Here is a 17,609-nt window from a genome sequence, read left to right as displayed (position 1 = left end):
TAACTATAGTAAATTTCTTATAAAAACTATCATGCAGTGCTATACATAATTATAAATCTAATAAATTTAAGTGCTTATCTAATCTGTTTTTAAACATTGTCAAACTAGTGCTATTTACAACCGTCTCTGGCAGAAGTCTACCACCCTATGACTAAAGAAATATTTTCTTATATCTAACCTGCAGCCTTGCTTTCTAATCTTCCTGCCATGATTTCTAGTCCTATTTCCCTCCTCTAAGGTAAAGAAAGATATCACATCTATGTAGTTTGTAGCTGAGAAAATTTTAAATAACTCTATCATATCCCCTCTTATACATCTCCTCTCAAATGAAAACATGTTTAATTCCTTTAATCTATCTCTATACTCCAGGCGCTTTCATGCTGGTATCATCCTAGTTGCTCTTCTCTGAACTGCTTCTAACATGTTGATATCCTGCCTATAGTGGGGTGACCAGGCCTGTATGCAATACTCTAAATGGGGCCTAACATAGGAATTATATAAGCTACGCACCACTTCCTTACTTTTATAACTAACATTTCTATTTATAAAACCCAGGATCCTATTTGCCCTATTTCTTGCTTCTAAACATTGCTTTGAAAATTTCATAGTCCTGTCTATCACTACTCCTAAATCCTTTCCTTCCTCTACTGCCTCTAGCCAACATCCCTCCATCTCATAGCTAAAGTTTGTGTTGTCTTTACCTAAATGCATAACCTGACACTTTTAGAATTAAACTCCATCTGCCACCTGTCTGCCCATGCTATCAGCCTGTCCAGGTCTCGTTGTATTCTGTAATTGTCCTTTTCACCCTGTACTGCACATGCTATCTTAGTATCATCTGCAAACTTTGATACTTTGCTACTAATTCCTATATCTAAATCGTTAATGTACACCAAGAAAAGAAGAGGTCCTAGCACTGATCCTTGGGGTACCCCACTAACCACTTCCTTCCACTCAGACATTGCCCCATTTAATACTACTCTCTGTTTCCTATCAGAAAGCCATTCACTAATCCAATCAACTAACCTACCCCTATCCCATGTAGTCTCAATTTGTACACTAGCCTCCTATGCGGTACCTTATCAAACGCCTTGCTAAAATCTAGACATATAACATCTATGCTATTTCCATCATCTAACTCCTTGGTAATATATTCTAAGATATCGAGCAAATTTGTAAGACAGGACCTCCCTGATCTAAAGCCATGTTGGGTATCTCTAATTAATCTATTCTCATTTAAATGCTTCCAAATACTACCCTTAATGATTTTCTCTAGTATCTTACATACTGTATGAGAAGGCCGTGGCTCTGGCCTCATTCCTACCCGAAGATTGGTCTATGAGCTCTGAGCTCGCTCCGTAATGGGGAAGACTGGCTGGGTGACCAGCAGGCAACCGAGGTGAATTACACACACACACACACACACACACACACACACACACACACACAAAACAAGGCTCAGTGGTTAGAGCGCTGGCTTCACAAGCCAGAGGACCGGGGTTCGATTCCCCGGTCGGGTGGAGATATCTGGGTGTGTCTCCTTTCATGTGTAACCCCTGTTCACCTAGCAGTGAGTAGGTACGGGATGTAAATCGAGGAGTTGTGACCTTGTTGTCCCGGTGTGTGGTGTTTGCCTGGTCTCAGGCCTATCCGAAGATCGGAAATGAGCTCTGAGCTCGTTCCGTAGGGTAACGTCTGGCTGTCTCGTCAGAGACTGCAGCAGATCAAACAGTGAAACACACACACACACACACACACACACACGTAAAAGATTGTTTAGAAAGGTAGCTCAGATTGTGTAAAGTGTTATAGATTACCCGTTAATTAAGTCAATATGGTTGGACTGAACAGTGGTGTGCAATGTGTTGACGACTTAATGTTTTCTTACATTTATGACTATGCCTTGCTATCATGCAGCTGTTCAGATACAACTGTTATCAACAGGTTTTGGTGTGATGTTAAATGAGGCAGAGTGCTGGTGGCGGAGGTCTCCACCTCTATACGGTGTAGGTACGGTGATGAAGGGATGGTATGGTTGATTACTTGATGAGTGAATATATGGATTAACTGTCTGACTGACTCATAAACTGTTTGACAAGTTGCATGGCAAACTGATTGACTGGTTGATAGACTGATTGACTGATAGACTGACTGACTGACTTAATTTCTGCGGTGACTGTATCTAAAAATCACATACAATATCTCTTAAGTATAATTTCTTTCTAGCCCGCCTCATATACGTGCTACAGTCAAGCTGAATAAGGACAATGTTATTTTCTTCATAACTACTAATCTACTATTTAATTATCACTGTAGGTATAAAGTTTTCCCTCTTTATTTAACTTACATACGGTAAACTTGTCACTTGATATTGAGGTCACGATGATAATGCATGTTGAGAAAAACTGACATAAAACTGGAGTAAACCCTTGAGAAAAGCCTCCGTGGCACAATATCGGTTAGCGCCTCGAGAAAACCCCGCGTTTCTGTGAGCCGAGATGGAGGCTTGGCATGAACTTTCTGTACACTAATAAAAATAAAGTAATAATAAAAAAATCAACTATTCTGATAGTACTAGTAACAAGATAAATAAAAAATCAGCACCAAAATCAAATTAACATCCTCTGGCAAATCCTTGTCCTTTACAGCCGAGATGGAGGCGCGGCGCGGATTTTCCTCACGCTAATGACAACAAAAGCTGAGTTGATGGTTGTTTGTACCTGACGTCCTACCTCTCCTCCTCCTGTCCTCCTCCTCCCTGGTGACCATGAAGCTGGTGGACCACGTCGTCAGGTCCTTCAGGGTGGCCAAGCTCTTCAGGGACAACACGGAGAAGATAAATAACATTGACTTCTCGCCGAGCGGAGACTTGCTGATAACCTCCAGTGACGATGACCAAATAGTGATTTATGACTGCGAGAAGGGAACGTGAGTGTCTCCCCTTCTGTTAGTGGCGTTCTGATCCAGCAATAAAGCAGTACAGGCCTGGTAAAGCTGCCTGCACTAAGGGGAAGCCAGCGTTTCTTTGTCCTCAGTAAGGGGCGGCCGGCCACTCTCGGCCTCCCCACCACGAGAGTCTGATGCGTGGCTCACCACGCCCAAAGGGGAGCCACCAGGCATACACATGGCACCTTCTCGACATACATATACACCTGTGTTCACCTATTAATCTTGTCTATGCGTTTCTCTTGTCTCCAACTCCCTTATCTACTGAAGCTAGGCCTGTTTTCTACACTCACTGAACCAACAGCCTTATTACTGACACCACACCTCTTTTTTCCACCACAGCGCCTAATATTAATTTTCGCCACATCTACTTTTGTAAATATGGCTTTAAAAAGTTAAAAAGTGGTTCTTGTCCCATCCATGTTAGGTTAGGTTGTTAGTGCAGTCAGTCAATCAGTGGTTGGAAAGCAAGCAAACACATGGGTGAGGGTGATGGGTGGACACTGATGTATACCCTACACAGAGAGCCACCCACATGTTGGCCTTCTGGCATTTTTCTTAAGCTTCCCTCAGATTTTTGGATCCTGCAGCCTTCATGCTAATTTTTCCCTTTTCTTGTTTGACACTTTCAATTTATTATAAATGAAATTACTTTAATGGCATCAGAAGTTTTCATTAGATTAAAACTAATAGGCTTGAAGTGGTGAGTGGGCAGGGCACCTCCGGGGCATGTGGTGCGGGCCATCCTGTGGCCTGGGAAGCGTAGTGAGTTGGTTGTTGCTGTAGGTGTTTAATATTCTTGGACTTTAGTGAAGTCTGGATGAATGTATAAGAAAATCTCCACCAAAGCATAAGTTTAATTTTTGCTTCACTTTCACAAACTTTATCTTTTAATTAATGACTTTGAAGGAAAGTGCTTTTGAAATTTTGTTTTTTCTACATTCTATTTTTGTATATTTTTTGTTTTTTATTAGAAAATGTGCAACCTTTTTCACCATTGATTTTCCTCACTTTTTTTCCTGTTTTCATTTTGCATTTATGACATTTTGTAAATGAAAAAAAGGTCTTTAGTTATTGTTTGTATTTGACATACACACCCACTCTGAAGTATTGTAGTAAGGGAGTATTATTTTGTGCACAGGAACAAGAGGACATTGAACAGCAAGAAGTATGGGGTTGATCTCATCCACTTCACACACGCCAAAAACTCTGCCATCTACAGCTCCACAAAAATTGATGGTGGGTAACAGTTGCTTGCTGTGGAATTGCAATGTTAAGATACTAGTTTCTGACAGTGTATCAGCTAATTACCTCTTGCATGTGTCTCTATGCATGAACCAGTAGTATTACATGATGTGACTGTAGCCATATCACTCACAACTTTTCAAATGTTGTCATCTGAAGTATATATCATGTCATTAGTATAGGAAAGTACATTCTTCTGTTCTCCCCTTCATCATCTTATTCCACACCATACCACTCCTCTTCCCAACCCTTGCCTCACTTCTCTGTTTTTCCCATTCTTACAGCCTCTTGGTCGCTAACCTGTAGAATCTCTTCAGACGTAATTGATTCTGTTAGAAGTGATACTAAAATGAGTCATAGTTTAAAAAATTATATCTCAAAGGCAAGAATTGACTCTGAGTTAATTGATGGTAGCATTTAAGTTCATAGTTTTAGTAATATGATAATAGCAGTGATTATTTCCTCTTTCAGACACCATCAGATACCTGTCACTGCACGACAACAAGTACATCAGGTACTTCCCTGGACATACCAAGAAGTAAGTATTGCTTCAACCCCTTGGTGACTCAATAACTTTGCAATACTAACTTATTCATTGTAATATGGAACAATTCACACAACACTGGAGGCAAAGGGGATGAAAATTGAAGAGTATATATATGCTCCAATGCTCTACCCAGTGTTATGGTCTCAGGTGACTGCAGAAGAAATAGTAATTGCTTTAGAGTAGTCTGTATTCCAGAAAATGTGTCATAAAGCAATGAAAGAGTTCAGGTTTTGTTATTCCATTACTATGAGATAAATTTAACTAACATACCTACATTTAATTCTGAGACATCTGGAAATACAACATAGTGTTCGTTACAACTCTTGCCATTCTTTAAAAACAATGTTCTCTAAGAATGTTCCCATACTCACTCAATGTCCACACCACCACTCCTGCTGTGCCACATCTCTTACATCACCATAAGGCTTCTACCACACTGCTAGGTAGACTTGTCTGTTGCATTTACTCATAACTCAATCCTCAGTCTTGCCTCTACTCAATACTAAAGAACAAAGAGAAGCAGATCACTTGGTCCTTGCAAAGCTACACCATCTGACTGAAGTACATGTAATGAAGTATTGATGAAAGCTCTACTTCACTCTCTCACACTCCCTGTCTCCTTGTCTCACTCCATACTCATCACTTCCCATGCTATATTTCAATACTCACTTACTCCTTTATCATCACACTTCAGAGTTGTCACCTTAAGCATGAGTCCCATTGACGACACCTTCATCTCGGGTTCAATGGACAAGTCACTACGTCTGTGGGACCTGCGATCTCCCAACTGCCAGGGAATGATGCACGTAGGAGGGCGACCTGTGGCAGCATTTGACCCTGAAGGCCTCATCTTTGCAGCAGGAATAAACTCGGAAATGATTAAACTATACGACTTAAGGTGAGTGAATTCTGAGAGTAGAACATTGCAAGGTTTAACTGTACAATCTAAAGTTATTATTATTAAATACTCATCTTTATAGTTATAGGAAAGACTGACCAGCCATGAAGGGTTTATAGATACATAAACAAGCAGTAACTCTAGATGTATAAGAGAGAGAGAATAGGAGAAAAAAATGAAGTGAAAGAAAGGAGTAGGATAATAAGAACTAACAGAGGAAGGGCAAGAGGAATAATATAAAAACTCTTCATACTTGTAGAAAAATTGACCAATCATAAAGGGGTTATAGATGCTTAAACAGGTAGAAGAGAGAATAGGAGAAGAAGAAAAGGTCTAGAAAAAAAGGAAAAAGATAATAAGAGCAGAGAAAGAGGTAGCAAACACCAGCACTATTGATTCACTACCACCAATCCCACACAGATCGTTTGACAAGGGGCCCTTCAGCACCTTCCAGCTTTCCATGGAGAAGGAATGTGACTGGACGGGCATCAAGTTTAGTCCAGACGGCAAGACCATCCTCACTTCCACGAACGGCTCTGTCATCCGGCTGGTGGACGCCTTCCAGGGCACACCGCTGAAAACCTTTGCCGTGAGTGATTGGGGAGTGTTTTCGTGCTAGGGATTGGATACTGTAAGGCAAGGAAAAGATGTAATGATTGGAGTGTATAGAGTGGTGTTAAAGAGAGATTAGACATTGCAAGGGAAGGGAAAAATGTAATGATTGGAGTGTATAGAGTGGTATTAGAAAGAGATTAGACACTGTAAAGGAAGAGAAAGAAATGGTGTACTTAAGGTAGTGTTAAAGAGAATTCAGATATATAATAAAGGAAGAGAGAGAGAGAGAGAGAGAGAGAGAGAGAAAGGAGTGGTGTTAGATAGAAATTAAACACAGCATAGAGGAAAGAAATGTAATGTACTTATGTGAAGACTATTTGGTATAGGAAATGCCTGAAAACTGTTGAACTATTTTGACATTATAGAAAAGAGTTAATTTGAAGGTAAAGAAAATGAGAGAATATAAGAGAAGCAAAAATTATAATCCACAAGTAATTTTTTTATTGTTAGTGGAGGACATGAACGCTAATAGTTGGGTATTGTGTGTTGTGTATGTAAGGGGAAGCATAGTGTGGTGGTGGTGAGTAGTGTAGGGGTGAGGGGAGGCATAGTGTGGTGGTGATGAGTGGAGTGTAGGGGTGAGGGGAGGCATAGTGTGGTCGTGATGAGTGACATTCCCTCCTCCACAGGGCCACCTCAACAACAAGGGCATGCCACTCGAGGCATCCTTCAGCCCAGACTCTCAGTTCATCTTCAGCGGATCAACAGATGGAAGGGTTCATGTGTGGAATGCCGAGACTGGATATAAGGTGTGTGTGTATATATATATGTGGGGTTATGCTTTCATTAGACACTTCATAAGAGGACAAAGCACACACCCCACTTATTCTAGTAATGTATGTCACTGATCAGTTGCTTTCTCTGATAAACTGGTTTTTTTTTTACATTGCAATATTCTCATGTCTTGTTATTTTTATTGTGTGTGTGTGTGTGTGTGTGTGTGTGTGTGTGTGTGTGTGTGTGTGTGTGTGTGTGTGTGTATTTACCTAGTTTACCTAGTTGTAGTTTTACAGGGCCTGGGCTTTATGCTCGTGTGGCCCCGTCTCCATATCTACACTTATCCAATCTTACTTTAAAAGTGTGCACACTCGTTGCAGACACTACTTCTTCATCTACACTGTTCCACGTCTCAATACATCTCTGCGGGAAACTATATTTTTTAATATCTCTCAGATATCTTCCCTTTCTCAGCTTTTTACTATGCGATCTTGTGCTTCGGATGTCATATTCTTCTCTCAAGATCAGTTTCTCATTATCCACTTGGTCCATTCCGTTGATCAATTTATAGACTTGTATCAGGTCTCCTCTCTCCCTTCTGTGTGTGTGTGTGTGTGTGTGTGTGTGTGTGTGTGTGTGTGTGTGGTAATTGTACATGTTCCTGCATTGCTGTACAGGTGTGTGTGCTGAATGCAGACCACACAGGACCAGTGCAGTGTGTTCAATTCAACCCCAAGTACATGATGCTGGCATCAGGCTGCACCAGCATGGTAAGGACTGACTCTCTCTCTCTCTCTCTCTCTCTCTCTCTCTCTCTCTCTCTCTCTCTCTCTCTCTCTCTCTCTCTCTCTCTCTCTCTCTCTCTCTCTCTCTCTCTCTCTCTCTCTCTCTCTCTCTCTCTCTCTCTCTCTCTCTCTCTCTCTCTCTCATTTTGTTGTGGTCTGTAGATCCAAGGTTTATAAATGAGCCTCTGCGTGGAATAAAGTCCAAGTGCCACATTTTAGGAAATGAGAAAGTACAGTAAAAGCTCAATTAGTCGGACCTTATGGGGGGAAAACCAGTCCGAGTAAGGTATTTGTCCGACTATGTGCGATAATGACCCATTATTATCCTTTTTTACCTTTTTTATTATTTTTTTTTATTTTTGTACCTTACTTCACCGTCATTCATTTTACACCCTCTACTGCAACTAATTGCAGTAAAGGGTGTACTTAACCTTTTTGCAGCATTCTTGATCTCAATCCCTCAAACAGCAACCCCAATGCCCACCTGTTGCCACTTCATTACAGCTTCCTTAAGTTTTTCCGATCTCCTGTACCCCACTCGTTTTCTTTCTAACCCTGCTTTCTTATATTGGGTGTTTTCCCTATTATCATCACTTTCTGAGACGAATTCCAGTAGAGATTGCAGGAGCCAGTGAGAGTTATGGCGGGAAGTGGATGACTGGGTGTAAATAAACCAAAGTCCGAACTCGAGAGCGAGTTGTGGCATCTTTTTTACGGTTCCCCATAAAAAAAACTATTATTTCAAAAAATTATTTTGGCTGTGTTACGTTTCCTATAGTTTGTTTTATGTTTTTTTTAATGTGTTTTAAGTGAAAATAAGATGTTCTACTTAACATTTACGTATAAATTTCCTCTTTATTTTATGAATTTTAGATATTAAAAATATATTTTTTGGCCAAATTCGTCCGGGTATGTATGAAATCCAAGTATTTGGGGTCTGACTAATTGAGCTTTTACTGTACTGTTAAAGTTTGTTGATGCCCAAAGTGCAATATTTTTTGAGCTGGTGAAAGTATCCTGGTGATTTGTGTTGTTTAGAGAGGAGCTGAAAAAATCTGATTTAGGATTTTTTGAACACTGCTGTAAGAAAAAAATTTCTGTGAAGCTTAGCAAACCAATTGATGCTCATTGGTGAAATTGTCTCCAGCACTCTCATTGACAGTGTACCTAGTGCTTGACGGTGTGTGTCGAGCTCTGTGAAAGGCCAACTGCTTAGCACATGGTTTCCTGTGGTGCTTGAGTCTTTCTTAACCCTGTGTTGGGTGTCCCTCACAGGCTTCTGACAATAGAGATGTGTTTTTGCATGAATACACAGAGAATGTCAACCTTATGTCAGTGGAGTAGTGGAGGCTGATGGTGATTTCCTAAGTTCAGGGCCTTGGCAAGACAATGGTAAACCATAATGACTCTGACTAAATCTTTCAGAGAAAAAAGAACCTAATGATCATTAAGAAGAGCTTGTGTCTTGGTTTGCAGTCAGTCGGCACTATGGTTGTCCAGTATTGTCTACAAAATTGGATTTTCACCCTTGTTGGATGATTTTTTCCATACAAGTCATTGTTTTACTATTAGAAGGGTTCTTGGGGAACACGTTGGTGTACACGACTCAAACATGACCACTGTGGTGGACCAGATCTTTTTCCACTCAGCACCTCAAATGTACACTTCCCTGATCACAGTGAAGGCACACACCAGCTAAATGTTTCTCCTCAGGCATTCTGGCTTCCGGCGCTGGACGACATGTGAGGAGGCCAGGGGAGCCAGTGCACTGCCACCCCCTTCCCTCCCCCTCGCCCCTGCCCTGTGAAAGCCATGGTGGAGGAGCCTGCCAATGGGAGCCTCAAGGCAAGGCTTGGTCTGGCTGTCCTGGAACTGGAGGGTCTGAGGGCTGGGCATTGGGCCAGGAGGTTTAGCTAATGTTTACATCACCTGCAGTCACTGTTAGACTAAGAGAACTACGTACCTACTAGACTATTGGTGTGAGAGAACTAGTTTACCTAGAGTGAATGTGATGTAGGTCTGAAACAGCTGGGTATGGGGATACAAGGGCTTTATAATGGTCTAAGAAAACTAGGGACTAGGCTTAGTAAGTATGGTAGTGTCCAGAGAGGGCAGGACACTAGGCTAAATGGACTAGGTACTGATGTGAGAGGACATGTACTGAGCTGGGAAGGGCTGTATTCAGAAAGCTTTGAGGGCATCTGAGGCAGTGTGACCCTCATCATGTTGGCCCTCTGCATCTTTGCTCTTATTACATCTTGATTAATTGACAAAGAAATTCCTTATAACTTCTGGTACATTTGGTTAACTTGGCAAGGCTCCCTCCTCCTCCAGTGCAGATCCATATGATTGGTTGTCAGCTAAGGGAGGAGACATGTGATTGGCAGTGGCTTGGTTGGAGGGGCTTGTTTGCCAGGTTAATAGGAGCAGACTGATGTGCTAGAGGTCTGAGTCATGGAGTGTTCGGATGGGCTAGTTCTTGGGTGAAATAGACAGGGTGCTTTTTTACCGTAATTTTTGCATTCAGACACTTGGATTGCATGAAGATGTGAGAACTGAGGCTTAAGGCTTCACTGGATATGGCTTAGAGGACTGGTGTGTGGAGGCTGGTGTTTCTGTGTGTGAATGGTATTGAGTGGAGAGGCAAGGCAAGGCTGTTACCACTTTGAAGGGAAAATTAAAGACTTAACTAGAGAGGCAAAGGGAAAAACTGTCACTAATGAAAGAATGTTACAGATGATTCCCACAAGTTACCTCTCAAACTGGTAAGATTGTTAGTTGATATGAATGACTGGAGGGGCTTTTTTCACATACATTTCCCATATTCAATGTTATGGAGTTGCCAAACCACTTGTAAATGTTCTTGATACAGGGATACATCTTCATTACCCAAGCATATTAGTGAAGTGGTAGTGTGAGGGTGTGAAGAGGTGAGTGTGGTAATGTTAATAGATATCCACTTTGCTAGTGAGTGAGTGAGGCACAAGTAGTTACTCACCTTGCTGTGTGAATAACTAGCTTAAATTTTGAGTTCCCTTGAATTTGTCCCTGGTAGTTTAGTGTTGTGAGGTAAAGTGAGGCTGTGTCTCCAGCTGCCTTTACTTACCACCCACAGCAGGTTCAGACTTGTCCTGGCTCGTGTGCAGTAGTGCGTCACTGTTATGTGTGACAGTGTCGTGGTAACATCTTTATTTGGAAATGGAAGTGATAGTGAAGTGAAGTGCAGGCAATAGTGAAAGCTAAATGTGAAGTAGTGACTTTTTTATTGATGAGCAGGTGTTGGTGTTGTAGTTGAAGCAAAGTGTGTTCGTAGTTTACTTTGTAACATGAAGTGCAAAAATGTCATACTCAAGAATGAAATATGAAGTAGAGCATCTAGAAAAGAGAAGTTGAAATACTGATCACTTCCTTTTAAAATATTTTACATGTTGCATATTGAATTCATAAAATCAAGTTAGGCTAATAATAGAAAATGTATGTATGAAGTGAAACTTGTGGTGGATGAAATTGATCATTCAGGTTGAAAGCAACTCATTTGTTTATTTATTTATTATTTTTTTTTTATATAAAACACTGAGTCCTTTGATATGTTCATGTTTTTCTTTTTTTGTTTTCTGTTACTATTGTGTTCTTTTTTACTTCACAATTTTCTTAGGCTGTAATGCCGTGTGACCTGAGCTGTGTGGCACCTCTTGGTGTCACCAGCTGCTCTTTATTCACGGCACCAAATAGTTTAGTAAAGAATTCATTTATAACTTAACAGACACCAAAGGCAAACCAACATCACATCAGGTCTTGGTGATCACTTGTGACTGGATTGGTGATGTATCAGCGTTGTGTCTACCTTGAGTTTGAATCAGTCCCCAACAATGACAAACTCTCATGGCCAATTTGAAACCTTTCACATTAGTTTAGTATTTCCATGATGCTCCAAAGGGGATTGGCACTACTGGCAGCCACCTCAGTCTAACACAAGTCTGACACATTGCCACTCAGGCCACAAACAATCACAAGGCCTGAGTCAATTTTAGACAGCCTTCACTGTCCTGCCACTACACCTGTACCATTGAGAAAACTCCAGCCTGGTATATGAAATGCACTAAAAAATTCAAAACGCTTGTGAACTATTTTGACAGTATTAAAAAGAGTTCATCATTGGTTAAGCTACTAACACATAATTTTGCATTTCGTCACTCAGGCTTATACCAGGGAAGAGTATTTTCAATGGTACACTTCCTCTGCACTACTTTTGTGGTAGAGTGAAGCAGTGTAAGATATTCCCGAGCACACAGTAGGAATATAATGAGTTTGTCACTACATCTCTACACTCACCTTGCACTATACTACTTTTGTGGCAGAAGGAAGTAGTGTAAGGTGTTCCAAATTCCACAATGGTAATACTGAGTGTGCAAAGCCAGCTATATGTTTTTATTAGATTATCAAGCATCACAATCTTTAAACCACTCAACAATGAAACCTCCATCAATTTTCAGCTTCATGGTAGTAACTTGATAACATACTTTGATAAACTTAGTAGTAATGTAATCTAATTTATGTTTTTTAAGAATGAACTTATGTCAGATCTCTAAAGTTGTCATCCCTCAGTTAAGTACACCCTTGCTTCCCACACGACCAAACCCAGGTGTGTTGCCAGCCATCATTATCATACTTTATGCCTAACTTCCCCCAGGTAAATCTCCACCATGAACATTCCAGCCATAAGATTTCCCCTGCAATAATTCCATCCATGATAAACTGGTCAGGTCAAGTTAGGTTAGGTTGGGAATTTTATCTAGGGAATTATTTGGAGAGAGATTTTCATGGAAGGATCTACATAGGTGGAATTGACGTGGGTGGGACTTGGGAGTATGAAGAAGCCTCACACCTTGCCACTCATCAGGGACAGCAGACTGCCTGGAGGCCCTGACTTGTACAGTAAATGTTGTACTGCCCAGAAAAGTTTTTGTTATTTTTAATATAAATGAAAAATTATTTCTTTATTATTTACCATCTCAAGCTTACACTGTTCTATTCACTGTTCCATTCATTGCATTGGTTGTTACATCTCTGGAAATACATGGAAGTTGTTACTGAGATTTATAAAAGTTCATCATTTCCCAAGCAATGCTGTTACTTTTAATTTTCTTCGCAATTCAATGTTCAAAAGTTCACATGTTGCATTGAAAAATATGACAGGTCATGTAAGATTCTGGATTTTTTTTTATTTCAGTAATAGTAGTATCTGAGTGTAAAATTATAGTAGAATGTAGAAATGCAAGGCTGTTATAAACATTCAGATAGGACACACACACACCCATAAATACACACACACACAACACACACACACACACACACACACAAGATCATTACTCTTTCTCATGTCTTTACATTCTTACCTTCTGTGAGAGATAACCACACATTGTTTCCTTTATTTCACCATGATAAGTCTGAACCATTGAGTTAACACAGCAAACAGCAGTGGGAGTCCTGGCTCATCTTGTCTCTTCCTGTGTGTGTTCAGTATTTAGAGTGGCCTGTGATGTTTCTCTGGACACATTCTGGGGAAAGCAGTGTAATTTCAAACCAAAGAGAGTTTGTGGTATGAAATAACTTTACTCTCCCTCTTGAACCAAAGGTGCTGTTTGTTTATTCATTTTAGCAAGATAGATACTGAAGTTACCTTTCCTTCTTCATGTAAATAATGATAAGGGAGACAACATGTATGAATTATAGCAAAAATACAATTACTCATTCATGAAAATTATCGTGATGACAAAGAGATGCAAGGAAGATACTGAAATAAGCATTGTTCATTTGTAAACATTATAGTAAGATGAGATGTAATGAAGATATGTATTTACATATTTCATTCATAAACATCACAAAAAAGATAAGATGTAAGCAAAACATTGGTTACCAATATTTGTTGGTAGGAATAATTAGTGTAATCTAGTATATGTACATTGCAACCTACCAAAATTTTCACCAATCACTTATAAGGACATGTTTTTTCTTTGGTTGTTTAAGTAGAAGCACTGACTTCATTGCATTATTCACAGATGCATGATCAGTTAATGTGTGTTCTTGTTCATGTATGGAAGACAATGTGATAAGAAATAATGGTAAGGTTTTGGTAAAGTCTTGCAGTGCATCAGTTGGTCCTCAGAAACATCATGTGCTGCTGGAAATAGAACCATGTATGATGGGACTTGAGGGTCAGAAACTTGTTGGTTTGTGTGTGTGTGTGTGTGTGTGTGTTTAGTTTCGTCTCAGCCACACAGCAATATTTAGCTTAAGAAAAAGTAATAAGAGTCAGTTTTAAGCAGTCAATTGGATCTTTTTATAAATGTTATTGTATCTTATGGTCTGTTCAAATTAACCTGGCAGATAGGCTCCTCCTCCTCCTACCCCCTAAAGTGTATAGCATTGGTTGACTCACATAAAGGTACATGGTTGGTGATAGCTTGAGAGAGAATACAAATGCAGTATTCTAGCTCTTAACTAAAGTATTTTTTGGCCTGAAATGACCTTTACAATAAGTCAACAAACTTTGTATGGCTGTTTACTCTTCAATGATTTCTACATCCCCAGCTAGTGAATCTTACTTGCACACACACACACACACACACACACACACACACACACACACACACACACACACACACACACACACACACACACAAGAATAGTAAATAGAGTGATAACAAGTGGAAAAGTTTTTAGGGTTTGATGATTTTCAAAGCATTGTGAGGCTAAATGTAGGGATGTACATACCATCAAAATTTAACTTTAGACAGGACGGGAATACAAGCATTTCAATCTGATACAAAACAGTGTCTCCTCTGTTGACCACCTTAACTATACTAGTTAAACACTGACAAATCTGACTTAGGAGTAGGAGGAGTTATATGAACAGACTGTGGTGACTCAAAGCTTTCCAGGCTGACCAGAACCCACTTGTGTTTTGGTTGTTGCTTACCAGTCAATTGTAAGCATGTTGGACTTGCATTTATCTTTCAAAACATTACCAGTCAGTCTGAGTCACCCCAAAGGCCTGAGTGGATCTTGGTGCACCTTACCTGTCAGGTCACTGTCTGTTGTTCACCTCACTGTCTTGAGGCATCACAGGGAGCAGTATGGGTGATGCATTGCTGCTGGGAGTGGTGGGTGTGTTGGTATGTTGAGGGGAAGGCTCTGTACAGGATTTGTTCAAGCGGAAAGGTTTCGTACATAATCTCAGGTTGCGCTTGTATGTATTTTTGAACATGTTTTTTGACTAAGTGTATGTAGAGAGAATAATAAAGTGATAATGATTGGTGGAGACAATTACTTTGCCAGGCAGGGAAACTAATACATATTCAGATTCTTGCTTTTCTAATAGTAACTAATTGTATTATTATAAATCACCATTACTTGGCAAACTGAATAATATTATACACATTACTATTGCACTACTGTAATAGTTGCTGATTCACTTCTGTTAGAAATTATGATTATTGCACCAGGCACTGAAAAAAGTATGAAAACAGATTATGTACTGTTGAGTGATAATTGAATTATTTAGCAAAGATCCATTATCATATCAAGGTTTTCCAAAAGTACAGTAAACATTTCATTTCATTATTTCCAAATGTGTTCTGTTTTAATTTCAAAGTTTTTAAGAGGATTGATTTTTCATATGAATGTTTTGAAAAGGTATTGCATTTTCATTATAGGATAAATAAGTTGAGCTGCATCCTACCTGTACTCTAATCTCCTTCCTGGTGGATGATAGGAAGTCTGGTGTCTGTAAGCTGTCATTATCCTCATATCAATTCAGTGTTATTCATTAATTGTTGTAGTACTATATTTATTGTAAAACACGTGATGCAGTGTGGAATAACAATATTGATTCTGCCTCTGTATACTACAGTACCATATTGTAATAGTTTTTTGTTGTCATTGTCATGTATTATTTCTTTGCACTTTTTATACTTGAAAGTGTAGGACTTTGTAGATTCCATGAATACACACACATGTGTGCATGAACATTCATAGTTGGTAATTTTTGCAACATTCAGTTTTCAATTTTGGTCATTATCATGATTTTGTTTCCTTATTTAAGTAATGGTTGAATTTTTTGTCAGTCTCCCTTTACCAATAAAGTATTAATGATCCTTATATTAGATGGGTGTTTGTTCATGATCTTTCACATTTTTGTATAGAGAGTATGGAGTTTATCCAAGTGCATTAATCTTGGGTCTAACAATGATACAACCTCATCCATTATGTAGCAAAAATTTTTATGGAATAGAATTTCCTCTAACAGCTACATCAGTTTGCTTTATTACATCATTCTTTTTAATGCATAATATAGTATTATTATTTCAATTTTATATGCATAGATATCTACAAAGATTTCTTGGTTCATATTTTCATAAATCACTTGATTATTATATTCTATTTAATTTGATATTCCCTTTTAGTTTTAGTTTTTGCATATGCATGTGGATCTGCTGATAGGGAAGTTTCAATAACTATATTTCCATTTATTTCACTTTATTATAAACACACACACACACACACACACACACGCACATAGTTTCCCGCAAAGATGTGATGAGACTTGGAACAGTTTGAGTGAGGAAGTGGTGTCAGCAACAAGTGTGCATAGTTTTAAAGAGAAATTGGATAAGTGTAGATATGGAGACGGGGCCACACGAGCATAAAGCCCAGGCCCTGTAAAACTACAATTAGATAAATACAACTAGGTAAATACACACACACACACACACACACACACACCTTAGTCCAATGGGGAGAAGTGATCATGTGATAATAGAGATGCAAATTCAGAAGGAAGATGAGATAAGTTACAGAGATGACTATAAAGGAGAGAGATTAAATTATGTAGGCATGGATTTTGAAAAATTAAGGATCTATTTTGCTGATATTGAATGGAGTAATATTATGTACAGAAAGACAGTACAAGGGAAATATGACATTCTTACGGAAATATAATGAAGCCGTAAAAAAAATTGTACCTGTTTATAGAGTTAAGAAAAAAATACATGCTTGGTACAATGCTAGATACATACAAACTAAAAAGGCAAAAGATAAAACATGGAAGAAACTCATGAGGCAGGGAAATGAGTGACTATAACAGATGGCAGTACAAAGATGCCAGAAATGAATATATTAGAGTAAGGAGAGAGGAAGAAAGAAACTTTGAGAAAGATGTAGTGAATAAAAGCAAAGATGAACCTCAAATTTTTCTACAAGTTTATAAATGGCAAAAAAAGAATAAGGAAGCAATTGAAAAATAATTAAAGAAGGGAAAACATACCAAACAGAGTAGCAAATGTGTGAAATAATGAATGAGAGCTTCAAAACGTTTGCTGCAGATGATTTCTTCACAGAACCTAATAGGACATGGGATTGCGAAGGATTACAGGAGATCGCAGTGTACAAAGAGGATATTGGAAGTTTATTGGATAAGTTGGAAGTCAGAAAAGCAATGGGGCCAGATGGGTGTTAAAAGAATGTAAAGAGCAACTACTGGATCCAATTTGGGAAATAATTACAAGTTCAACAAATGAAGGGAAAGTTCCACTAGAATGGAAGAGAGCCAACGTAATACTGATATTTAAAGGAAGAAAGGCAACTGAACCACTAAACTACAGACCAGTGTCACTTACAAGTGTCTTGGGGAAGTTGTGTGAAATAATTATCAAAGAAAAATGGGTTAAATTTCTAGAAGAGGAGCATGTCATATCGAACTGACAATTTGGGTTCAGCTCAGGGTGGTCATGTGTATCAAACTTATTAAGCTTCTAGTCGAGAGTTATTGCAGGACTGGAAAACAGAGATGGATGGG

At 39.1% G+C, this 17,609-nt stretch overlaps 1 protein-coding gene across 1 annotated transcript; it reads left to right on the top strand.

Annotated features, from left to right (window-relative positions):
* Positions 1-2,654: 2,654 nt before the first annotated feature.
* LOC123502688 (WD repeat-containing protein 82-like) lies at positions 2,655-15,915 on the top strand. The gene is made up of 8 exons (XM_045251870.1): positions 2,655-2,928; positions 4,088-4,185; positions 4,663-4,729; positions 5,433-5,636; positions 6,057-6,225; positions 6,881-7,000; positions 7,646-7,738; positions 9,467-15,915. The coding sequence occupies exons 1-8, from the start codon at positions 2,768-2,770 to the stop codon at positions 9,497-9,499; spliced, it is 945 nt and encodes a 314-aa protein (XP_045107805.1). The 5' UTR covers positions 2,655-2,767; the 3' UTR covers positions 9,500-15,915.
* The last annotated feature ends 1,694 nt before the right edge of the window (positions 15,916-17,609 follow it).

Source organism: Portunus trituberculatus, chromosome 12 (assembly GCF_017591435.1).
Source record: "Portunus trituberculatus isolate SZX2019 chromosome 12, ASM1759143v1, whole genome shotgun sequence".
Taxonomy (NCBI): domain Eukaryota; kingdom Metazoa; phylum Arthropoda; class Malacostraca; order Decapoda; family Portunidae; genus Portunus; species Portunus trituberculatus.
Note: the sequence above shows the minus strand (reverse complement) of the source record. Positions and strands in the feature narration are given on the sequence as shown.